The sequence below is a fragment of the Ammospiza caudacuta genome, chromosome 1 (assembly GCF_027887145.1).
Source record: "Ammospiza caudacuta isolate bAmmCau1 chromosome 1, bAmmCau1.pri, whole genome shotgun sequence".
Taxonomy (NCBI): domain Eukaryota; kingdom Metazoa; phylum Chordata; class Aves; order Passeriformes; family Passerellidae; genus Ammospiza; species Ammospiza caudacuta.
Window position 1 is genome coordinate 88,432,067 of NC_080593.1, and position 12,140 is coordinate 88,444,206.

Here is a 12,140-nt window from a genome sequence, read left to right on the forward strand (position 1 = left end):
CCTTCATGTAACAATTAGAGTGTATGGGCCTCAGATGACTACAGGAAGAAATCTACAATGAACTACGTCACTGCATGTCTCAAGAAAAATTTGGGTGAAGGTTGGTGCAGGGCAGGGGAGTTATCTCTGAGTGCTATTACCTTCTCTGTGCTTCTGGTAGAATTTGTCCTTTTGACATCTCCAGACAAGTTCTATCAGAGGATGCTTAAGACTCATGTAACTTCCTTATGGAGATGTAATATCATGGAATGTTAACGCATCAAAGTGTGGCAATATACAAAAAACCCAAAACCCACAAAACAAAACCAAAAACTCCTTACATTAATGATGTCTGCAAAACACGGCAAACCACTGCAATATGAAGGACTGTTAAAACCACCCACTAAAAAAATAATAAATACCTATAGGTGGTACAATTGTTTCTGCTGTTGAGAGAGTATTTTGAAGGGCAGAAGAGATGTTTGATCCCGAGAGTTGTCTCACATCCATGCCTGGGATAAAGCACTGGAGAACTCTTTGGCGCAGTGCTCCACAGTTCTCCAAAAAGAGGTCTGAGAGAAGGGGCAACAGCACTGAACAGCTTTGGGAAAGTGATAAAGGCATTCCCTCTGTCATCAGACTCCCCATCAAACCACACTGCCATCATTACTATGGCTCTAGTTCTGTCATCCCTTTGAAAAATGAAGGAACCTTGTACATTAGTCTTTCCAGTCCTACAGCCAGGATCACATGTAATGGTTGTCTTTTTTAATTTCCCATGCATCACTGACAGGATGAGAACAATTATTGTGTCTTGTTGATGTCCAAGTCAAACACTCAATTAATGGGCAGACTCAAATAACCCCATGTCCGGAAGAAAGTCCATTACATATTCCTCTGATATTTCCCACACAAGATACTGAGACTTGAACCAGAATATTCAGAGTATGCAGTAAATGAGCCAGAAGCAAATCTGAGGCTCAGAGCACCAGGACAGCAATAGTCAACTGCTTCTACGCCAAAACCCAAGGGCTCCCTGTGTTGTGGATATTACACCAGCTGGTTATGTTGGGCTGTTAGCTGCACCATGCCAAAGGCACTGCCTGTTTGCCATGCAGAATAATCTGACCTGTCCATGATATCCACATTGCACAGTGGTAGCCCCACGCTGGCAGAGGCAAAGAAGTGCTCTCAAGCAAACTTGAGACTCTTGGTCTTGGTTTTAGAAACCACAAAAACCAAACTCTCTTGGTTTTGGTGGTTTCCAAAACCAACCGCAGAGCAGACCAGGTGTGCTGAACTGCAGTGAACCAGGAGCTCTAAAATGCCAAAGCCTGAGCATTATTGAAGAGTCATCTCCAGCCTGGCAAAGGCAAAAAACCTCTTCTATGCTGACCAAGTGCTGAGGGATAAGGGAGGGGATTTTGGGAACCCGAAGAAAACAATTTTACAATGTCAGTGATCATTTAAGATCACTCCAGATTTATTTGTTACAAATCTGACTTCAGGAACCAACAGTGTTAATGGATTATACTTAAATGGTTTCTGAATCCTGCAGAAGGCTGGAAGATCCAATTGGATTGAAGTGTCCAGGAACAAAGCATTTCTAAGGAGACTGATCTCTACCCATTCTACCACTCTACCCAGGAGACCCAGCCCTGGCAAGTCCATAGCCAGAAAAAACCCAGACCATATGGATCTGGCTTCTACAAAAGCCATGACTCAGAAGATACAATTCCCTCCAAGTTACATTCCAGCACTGTTGCACAGGGTTGAAATGCATTTTTTTCAAGGCAAAAGTACAAGGCAGAATAGTGGAAATGGCACATGATGCCTTGTGGCAGCCCAGAGCTGTGGAAAGGAATGAGAACCATGAAGTGTTTCCTCACACAGGGATCTGACTGAGCAGGGTTGAGGTGGCACTGACCAATTTCTGTACCAAACAAGACAGGCAGGGCTAAGCATGCCTGCAACATTTAACAAAGTTGTACAACGGCCTCTTGATGGAAGCTGGGTGTACATGCTCCTGAGGCCGGGTTCAACTTCAGTTCTGATTGAAGTAGTTCAATGTGCTTTGTCTGAACTACTTCACATAAATACACACATATGCACAATCTCTAATTGAGTAATTCTCTGTTTTCATTCTGTAATTCACATTCAAGATCACAAAAAACAAGACCAGATCAGAATAATGATTGGCTTTGACTACAAAGGGTAATTCTGAGAGCTACTACATTCAAGCATGATCTAAGTATGGGTAATACAGTCAGTTCCTGTGGTTTTCAGCATCTGGGAATGTGAGAGAGGATTTTGGGGTTTGAGATTTGTTTCCAGTTCATTCACCATGTAAGTACAGCCACATTTAAATGGAACTATATGTGCAACTTGATCTCACTGCCTCTAGCATACATTTCTTTCATCATTTCACACAGGGAGAGGTTCTTTACTCTGGGTAATGGAAATGACACTCCCCCTCCCAGCACTTCCCTGGCTCTAAAAGAGTACAGGAGAAAGCACAAGAAAAGGGTCATTGATGTTCAACAAGCCATCACTTAACTGTTTCACAGCCATCATCTGTAGTGACAGCTCTGATATTCCAAGACCTTGGAATACTTCCACCAGAAGTGGTCATTTGAGCCATGTCTATCCAGCTGGCCTAGACTGAAAATGCTATTTTGCTAATCTGGTTAGCTACCTGAAAACATTTTCAGACCAAAAAGATCCACTAGAGACTCAGATACCCCAATTAATCATTTCAAACCAGGAGAGAAAACAGCAGCTAGAAAATTCTTCCTGTTTTCACTGAACTTGAAACCAGGTTTTTGTTCTGATACAATCCAGATCTCATTGGGCAGCCAAGGCAATACAAAACTTACTCTCAAGTTCTTCGGTCTGAATATTTCCAATGCTGAAGTTGCCACAGCAATAAAGGCTGGGCTTCTTTCCCACTTCCTGTGGACTGGACATGAACCCAACAGTTTTTCTTGGACCACTTCACAAGATAGGTGCCTCTCTTTGCCAAAATTAAGCTCGTATGAAATACATATTTCTAGAATTTAGAGGAAGTGGTGGTGAAGTCTCTTGAAACACTGGTTTAACCTCTGTTCTACTGCAAGTTCACTCTCAGTATATTAACTATACAGAGCCAATTGGTTATAGTCCCAGAGGTAGGAGAATGACAGAGAAAACAGTATCTGCAAAGTAAAGATTTATATTAACTTTGAAATGCACAGTGAAAGGCCCATAAAAATTGCAGGAAAGGAAGTTTTGACTAGGTACTGGTGGGGAGGTGGGGGATTCTTCACCACAAGAGATGTCAGACACAGGCTGGCCAGAAGGTTTTATCCTTCAAGACACGGAGGAGCTGACTAGGTGAGGTCCTGAGCAATTTAATTTAACTTTGATGTCACCCCTGCTTTTGCAAAGGTTTAGACCAGGTGACCTGCCAAGGTCTGTTCCAACCCAAGAGAAAAACAAAAGTGGGAACATTCGAAATGTGACTGAATCAGTATCATTAGGTACTGAGGAAGAAGTTCCAAGTTATTTAAGACAGCAAAATAACCAATCCTAGGTGACTAAACAGCATACATGGAGAGAACTCAAAAATCTATAAATCTGACTTAATGCAAAGTGGAAAAAGAATTACTTCTATAGTCCTGTATAACAAGATAAATATTCAGAAGACTAAAATGCCTCTGAGGATCACTTCCTGAAAACATTTACTTAATGCACTATTGGAATGCCTAACAAATAACACAGAAATAACACACATCTCTAAGGCAATATATATTATGTCCTCATCACCATCCTAAAAACCCCAATCCAGCCTTTGAAAATAAAAAAATAAAATAAAAAAAAAGACTCAGAGAAAGGTGATGAAAATGAGACACAACAAGAGGTGAGGCCAAAAGGCTTTTCTAAAGAATACAACAATGAAAAACATCAGAGTTATCAGACCTCCTAATGATATCCATCCACTGAAAAAAAGAAATAAGATGCATTTAAAACTGAAGGAAGTTCTGTGTCTTACTATTTACTCCAGGGGCAAGGAAACCAGTCATGATTGTTTCAGAGGCAGGCTACTGTCTATGCCCTGAATCAGTGCTATGACAATTACTTGGCTTGTTGTCAGAAGGAGCAGTTTGCTTTCATCTCAGAATTCAATTCTGATATGGAGCAGCATCACCAAGCTGAATGGCCTAGCAAGGTAAGGGTCAGCTTACACTGCATGAAATACAAGCAAAATGCTACAAAAACATCCTCCAAGATTCATAAAGAAAATAAGTGAACAATGTAGTGAATTAGTTTTCATCTCAATGTCATAATTTCTAGTCTTTACATAACCTATTAGTTATGTCAGTTTTGTTTTCTGCTTTAGAAACTTACTATATAACTGCTTACTTATATAATTACTATTTTGTTGTTCAAAATACCAAACACCATGCTCACCACCTTCACATACCATAACTATGCCTAGCTGAACAATTCTCAATCATCAGTGGTTAGAGTAAGATGCAAACCTGAGAACTATTTACTTTAAAATGACTGTAAGAAATGCTGTAATAGAACTGCGAGCAAACAGCACTCTGACACTGTGCAAGTTTTAAACTTTGCACATTCCTCTCTTACCCTAAATCTCTACTGTTTACAATTTAGTTCAAATCAGATACAAGGCTCCTAAAGCTACCCAAATTTATTCTGTAGCACTTGCTTTCCTACATTTCTTCATTTGAAAGCATGAAGGAACAGTTAACGTAGTGAAGGAAAGCTTTGAGTTACTATTTCTTAGTTAATCTTCTGAAGCACATTTGCATCTCCTCACTTACCTTGAAGGGGAAATATAGCAGAATAAATCTGCCAGTGTTCTGCTCATCTCTCTGAATGTGCTACATTACTTGAACAAATACAAGAAAGAATTAGAAAGTATCATCCTAATTTTGTTTCTAACTTGTAACACAGATTCTTTCTTTTGCTTACAGTACATATCTCAGATGAGAACCATTACCGTGACAAAATGAAAAGCAACTGCCGAGCCCCTTTGAATGGAACCATCATAAAAATAACACTATTAAAATACAACTTAATATTGATATAACAAACTGACAGTTTGAGACTACAGTCACAGTCATTTGTACACACAGATAACTTTTGTGACTTTCAGTATCTGAAGAGACTCAAGATGACCTAATCAGACCTGGCACAGTGTGGTTATCTAAAGTTTGTATCATAATGTGTAATTTACTTCAACTCAGTTAAAAGGCACTGGTATTTCTCAATAAATGTCTTCAGACAAGCAAATGAAAAGAGATGGAGAACAGAACACTGCCTTTAGAGCATGCATAGGAAATTTATGCTAAATACACTGAGCACAGGACAGACAAAGAACAATAAGGGAGTTTACCAATTCTCTTCAAAACATAGCTACTGATTTTTTTTTCACTACCATGCAACTATTTGCTGTCAAGGTTAAATAAGACAGCAGTGGGGTCTTTTTCCCCTCCTACATCTGATCTGAACAGCAATAAATGCTAAAGAGATTTCTACTGGAAACTATTCATAAATCTCATAACACAGGTGTGTTACACAATAAAGAAAAGGCAATGCTTTGGGTTTTTTTCAGAACAGGTTAAATAAAAATACATACAGAGGTTCTTAAAATTCTTTCTGAAGACTCAAGTACAAGAAGACAGACTAGATGGGAAGGAATTAAGTATGTCTGTAACTGAGAGAGCCAACTAATACTCCCACTGAAAGCACAGCCCCTGGCTCCTAAGCAGCCTCAGTTACCCACCATGGGACTGGCTGAGCTGAGGGGTTTGGAGCCAAACACCTCAGGGCTGCAGCCACTCTTGGGACTGCTGCTTCCCCTGCTCATGCTCAGCAGGGAGGAACTGGCAACCTATGGCTGGAAATCTGACTGCTCCTTCAGCTTGCTGACAACTTGATGCATGCATTTTAAGTTGTGCAATTATTTGTACTGCAGCTCTATGTGACCAACATGTAAAATGACTTGTTGAACTAAGAAAGGCAGAATCACAGTAACACTGAGGCCTGCCTACAAGTTTAGTTACCTCCCAAGCTGTGGTATTTCAGTTTTGTTAACAGGAGATCACAGCAGGGATCATAAAAGTGGAAAATACAAAGTGAAAATTTGTTTTGCGTGTTCAGTGATGTGCTGTGTACATATGCAATCCAAAACAAATTAAGAAATTTTTAAAACTTACAGGAATTTCCCACTGCATTTCTGATGCTCCTGCTTCTCACTCCATGAAAGCTTACCCAACTCTGATATAGAGTCTCTTTGCTGGAAATGTTTTTAAAATAATGTTCTCTGTTTGGGAAATTGTTTCTGAAGTAAAAGATACCACATTCTTAGGCACCACTACACACACACCCTAAATTTGCTAGTTTGCTAAGATTAAAAAAAAAAAAAAAAAAAAGTTGGCACTGTCATCCACCTTGTCCTTTTCATTGACCATAAGAAAGGAATAAGTCTTCTCACATAACCATTAAGATGGACTTTTTCCCTTTTTTTAAGTCTTCTTGGCATACTTCAATATATTTCTCATAAATTACTTTCATAAATCCCCTTCAATCTCATAAGATTTGCAGGGCTATCCAGACAAAGGGGTCAATAAAAGATAGTTCGATATTTGGATGTTTTATCTAATATTAAACCCACATTGTCTCATCCTATGTATTTTAAAGTAGCAATTTAATAGTACAAATTTTTAACCTTTCTCCTGTATTCTGTATGAAACTCTTGTGTACTGCAGCAGAAATAATGGAGATAACACTGACAAGAGAAACTTGGGATAGTAAATCTAAATGGCCTTAACAGCCAAATATAATTTCACACAACTTTTGCATGAGTCTAGGTTTAATTTGATTTACAGGACAGTTGGCCAAAGAATGACATTTATCATAAAAATATCCTCTCCATTAAGCAAATCTCATTTTTCTTTCCAAAAGAAAATTCAATGTATACTCTGAGCAGTCAGTGGCTCATTTTCAAGATCAGCCCACACAGATTTTTCTTAACAAAACAAAGCAATTCAGTTAAAAAATGCAGACCAATGTAATGACATAGTCATATTGCTTTTGGCTATGTTAACTTTAAAAACCATGCCAATTTCACTATTTTTCTTTAGGTTTTATTAGAAAAAAGCAGCAGATCAACATTACAATTCAGAGTCTAATCTAAATATGCACTTGACAATGAAGCACATCTGAATATGAAGTGAAAAAGGATTCCAGAAAACCTTCAGTTTTGCCAATCTTCTACCCAAATCATGTATCTTTTCTTCTGGCTTTCTGATGACTGAAATCAAACGAGGAACAAAAGATTTATTGCTATGAAAACAAAACTGTAGTACAGTAGTAGAAGTCTTGGGCGCTAAAGCATACTGAAGTTAACTTAATCTCAAAGTGTACTTAAATCTTTTGTTTGGCCATGAAAGTCCATAAGCTGACTGACCCAAGTATAAATTGAAATGGCAGGTCTGGAAAAAAAAAAGTTAGACAGCATGTTAACCTCCAGTTTTCAGACAGTAATAAAAAGATACAATTCCAACAGCCAAGAAATTAAAATTAAAAGGAAAGTGGATCTGACATTCAAGAGCTCAATTTATTCTTATGCTCATTTTGTTTGCGCCCAAAATAATTTTAGACTCACCAGGACAAAAAAAAGTATTTATGGACTATCACACAATTGAAAAAGAGAAACAATTGCCTTTTGACTTGGTTATTTTCCCCCAATGAGGTATAAAATCTACATATAAATTTGATACTTCACTATAACAAATTGTACTTTTCATAGTTCTGATTTAGCTTCATTAAACCCTGTTTACTTTTTGCTTTTAAACCACAGAATTCTTATGTCATGATACTGAATCTGGTTTGCAGCTCTCTCTTTCATTTATTTGTGGATCTATACTTAGTAGTCTGGTTACCACTGCTAACCAGGAAAAAAAGAATTCTTGAAACTTTCTTCATTACAACAGCACTTTCAGCAGAGGTTACTGATGTGCAAGCAAACTAAAACGATATGCAGCTCTTCAGAGAGACTATTTCATTGATTATGTTTCCACTGTCCAAATGTTCTCTAAATTATTTGCTGGAAGAAACTCTTTCGATCTTGTAAACATCAGTGGGCACAGTTTCACTGCTATGTGTGGTAGTTTCACATCCTTATACAGGAAGGCTGGTTCACAGATACTGAGAAGCTGCAGGAGTTCTGACAGCTGAGGAGCTGTGGATTCTGCTGAGCAGAAGTTTCTCCTGTTGCTACTTGACAGCGTAGCCAAAGAATCAGCCGAGGTAGCCCAGTCAATCCTTGCTCTTCTCGAGAACCTCTCAGAATATTTCTGGAAGGGTGACGTTGCGGAGCAGCCACTGCTGCGAGCGGCTGCCCGTGCAGTCTCTGATGCTGGGTACCTGGCTGTCCTCTTCTGTGGCTTTGTCCAGGCACTGGTTACTGTTCACATGCAACAGGGTTAGTTTCTTGAAGAGAAAATAAAAAGAAATTAGCTTGATAAAAATCACCAGGCATAAGGTAACCAAAAAATTTCTAGTTGGCATCAAAACTTTTCCATAGGCAAGTAGGAACTAGATAAGACTGTAGTTATTGACTGCAGATCCCTATCCTAAAAACACTTAAACATGCTATATGACATGGTAGACACTAAAAACAGTGCTTTGTGAAAAACAAAATAGTCTTAACTTGTACATGATGTTCTTTGTCAACACCCACCATTCTATAAACAGGGCTACAGATATTTGAAGAGTTAGAAATTATAAGTAGGTAAGATATACAACTTCAGTTATTACTTATAATAGTAGCTTTTATCAGATCAGAATGAACACATTGAATATGTTTTCAAAACTATTTTTTCCTCAGCTGGGGACACAATACTGACCTTAAACTACGTTCCTTCAGCACTTTTTGGGCTCTTTTTAAAAGGTATGTTCTTTAATGAAAAGTACCTGCAACTTCATATAAGTGTATATCTTCTGCAATACCTACTAATCCCACTTATGCAATCTTTGGTAAACCACTCCATCTACACCTCATGGAGAAGAGATCCTCAGAAGCTGCATTCCCTGCCACAGATACTCCTTCTGCAGTTACTCCCCAGTGCACCAACTTGCCTACAGCACCAGAGGCATTTCTACCTGTATTTCCTCTCTCATTCAGCAGCTCAGCCAGGACATGGGAATGACTGAAAAGTAGTGGCCTTATGTGCACAAGTAGCAAAGGGTAATTTAAAAATCAAATTCAAAAACCTGAGCATATCAATTTCCTTCACTCATAGAGGTGCTGAAGAATGAAGGAAGGAGTTGAACAGAGGAAGAAAGAAAAAAAACCAAAGGAAAAAAAAAATCACTCAGCTATGTGAGTGGGAGTTCTTTTTAAGTGCCCTATAACTTTTTTTTGTGCTTTATTAGCCAGCTTTCAGTTATGTTCTGAAGATTATGCCTAGATTTTCTACTGACAAAATAGAGAGGTAAAATACATATAACCAAATTTATGGCTGAGGATCAACAAAGGGGAAGTCTGTGACAATCACTGCAAGACAGATTATGGCATTTACATGTCTAAAGATGCATTTTTATTATCACTGATAAGGTAGAAACCGAATGAAAAGCACTCGCTCTTTGGTAAATCACTGTAGGTGGTAGTATTATTTATATTATCTGCTTAAGTCAGGTAAACTAACTACATTAAAACCAAAAATGAATGGTTCCCAAGACTAACTTAATCCTGCAAACCTTCAGCTTTCTTCAGTGTCCCATCAACAACTGCCAGCAATGTGCAGAAATCCTAGCAGAGATCCATTGTCTTCCACATTAACTGCCATCCTAATCACAAAATCATCATTCACACATATTTGCTCTTGGTCTAAAAGGCCGCAGGATTTGTTAACACCTCAGCTACTGAAGTCTACAGCAAGTGCATTTAGTCAGAAATAACCTTGCTTTTTAATTAGTAGTAATTATGACTTTTTAGTAGCTAAACATCTGAAAGTTCTTTTTAAAAACAGTCACTGCAAATACTGGCAAGATTCTTCATACAAATTGTATCAAAACTGTCGTTTGGAATGACTGATATTAAATTAAAAAGCACGAGAGCTACTTTTTTTCTAATTATCCATCAAGTCAGAGTTCTTGATGCATTACTCAATCACAAAATCATTTCTAGAGCTGGCAAATCAAATTAATGATGAATTGATCACTGGACAATGATTTCTAGATCTGGCACTTCAACATATGAACTTCAAAGTAAATTTGAGCACCTTGTAGAAGAAAGAACATGATTTAAGTAAAGGTGTTTTAAGGTATATCTAAGGTATAGATATATCTTAGATGTAACATTATTAGAAATGTAAAATCACCTTTATCAGTTTGCAATTCTCATTTTTCACTTGGAAATGTATTTCCTTTTAACTTTGTGAAAGACAAAATACTGAGTGCTAAATTTGTCACCACTTTATTATTATCGTTACTCTTATTTCTCCAATGGATACCTGGAATACTTCTCCATTTTTGATCTGATTGTAACACGACACTACACTGTCAGATAGTATTTCTCCATAGGGTCCTACAGCACATGCAAAATGTTCTTCCAAAAGCTCCCTCAAACTCCCCAGGTAATTAACACAGATGCCCACTGTGTGACTACATAGTGAATTAGTAACAGAGGGACCATAATCCTGACTTTGTTTCCAATTTTGTCTGTCCAGTAGTGGTCCACACTGGAATATGTTGCTCTGCAGGCTCATGTAAAAGCCAAAGTTGCCTCATTTTACAGTCAAAAGTCCTTAGAAGACTTACCACTGGATCATATTCCCAAAGCTGGTTTCCTTTTAGATGGTGGCACTTGAGCATCGTGACTGGGCCGTTAAGTTTGGATACATCTAAACACAAATCATCTGTTCGAATTTCTTTGTTGGCAGTATATGAGAAAACCTAGAGAGAAAAAGAATGAGAGGAACTGAAAAAGAACTGCTTCAACCAAAAGATTTCTGGAGTGAGGGGAAAGGGGAGCATTTGTGCATTACTTAATTTATTCCCACTATTTTTTTTTCCTTTTGCTTTCTGTTCCCTTCATAATAGCAAGGCATGGAAAGATTTTTTAAATTTTTTTGGGGGGAACAAGTATTAACAGAATCACAAGCTGTTCAGTCAAAACAGACTTTTTTTGAATTGAAGATTGCTTGCTGTGAAGGAACAGGAGACTCCCCAAACAGACGTAATCTCTGTTTATGTGAAAACAATTCATCAAGAATCATTAAGAAAGTAGAACAGAAAAACCAGATGAAACATAATTCCCACAACTGACACCCAGAAAGATATATATTGAAATATATTTCAGGCACAGGCCTGTTTTTGTTTTTTTAAGTAACAATGCCAATCAGGAGTTCTAACCAGAATGCATTTCCAAAGAACCTACAGGGGGTAAAGTCTAGCTCATAGAAGTATTTTCCTCCCATGATTTTTTTTTTTACTTTAAAGTTGATCTAAAATGTATTGCAATCAGGTCTGAAAAACATACAAGCAGAAACCAACACCAAATCTTCTCATGCATTTCCTCTTACAGGTATTTTCTTTCATGAGGGTTTCCTAAGTATACTTTGAAGATAACTACTGAAAACATCCAAGAATTGCCACAATAAGCAGTAGGGCCTCAAATAATTCAATACATTAAGAAAATTCCTTTTTAAAAATTGTCACCTGATTGCCACCCATTCCATGGCAGTTAAAGATTCCAACTTTCTCATTTTCTTTTCTTGCCATGTTATCCAGACATTGATTTGTCTCCACATTTCTTATCTGGGAGGGAAAAAAGAGCACATCACTGAAGGCGGATATTTTTAGGAGAAAATTAGGTCCTTATCAAACCACAGTGGGCACCAGTTCTCTCCATGCACCAGAGGTTATGTGAAATAAATGACCCATATTAGCAATGAGGCATCACTGTCCAAACTCTTAAGCAAATGTTCAAGCTACCAGGTTACAGAACCATGATTGTTTCTTTGCTTTCTTTGGGGGATCCTTCCACTTTGGGGCCCTTTTTGCTCAAAGATTCAGCTATAACAGAATGGACACAATTGAGTCTGCAGCCCAAAACCTTCAAAAGTGCCAGTCCCTATATCACTATA

At 38.0% G+C, this 12,140-nt stretch overlaps 1 protein-coding gene across 4 annotated transcripts in view; it reads right to left on the minus strand.

Moving 5' to 3' along the window:
* Positions 1 to 7,119: 7,119 nt before the first annotated feature.
* The window catches only part of GALNT1 (polypeptide N-acetylgalactosaminyltransferase 1), a 159,282-nt gene continuing 154,261 nt past the window's right edge, over positions 7,120 to 12,140 (minus strand). For all 4 annotated transcript variants that reach the window (XM_058800927.1, XM_058800944.1, XM_058800916.1 and 1 more), the window contains 3 exons: positions 11,713 to 11,811; positions 10,813 to 10,947; positions 7,120 to 8,481 (listed from right to left, as the gene is read on the minus strand). In XM_058800927.1, coding sequence (XP_058656910.1) covers positions 8,335 to 8,481; positions 10,813 to 10,947; positions 11,713 to 11,811 — 381 coding nt within the window. In that variant the 3' untranslated portion in view covers positions 7,120 to 8,334. The remainder of the gene's footprint in view (positions 8,482 to 10,812; positions 10,948 to 11,712; positions 11,812 to 12,140) is intronic.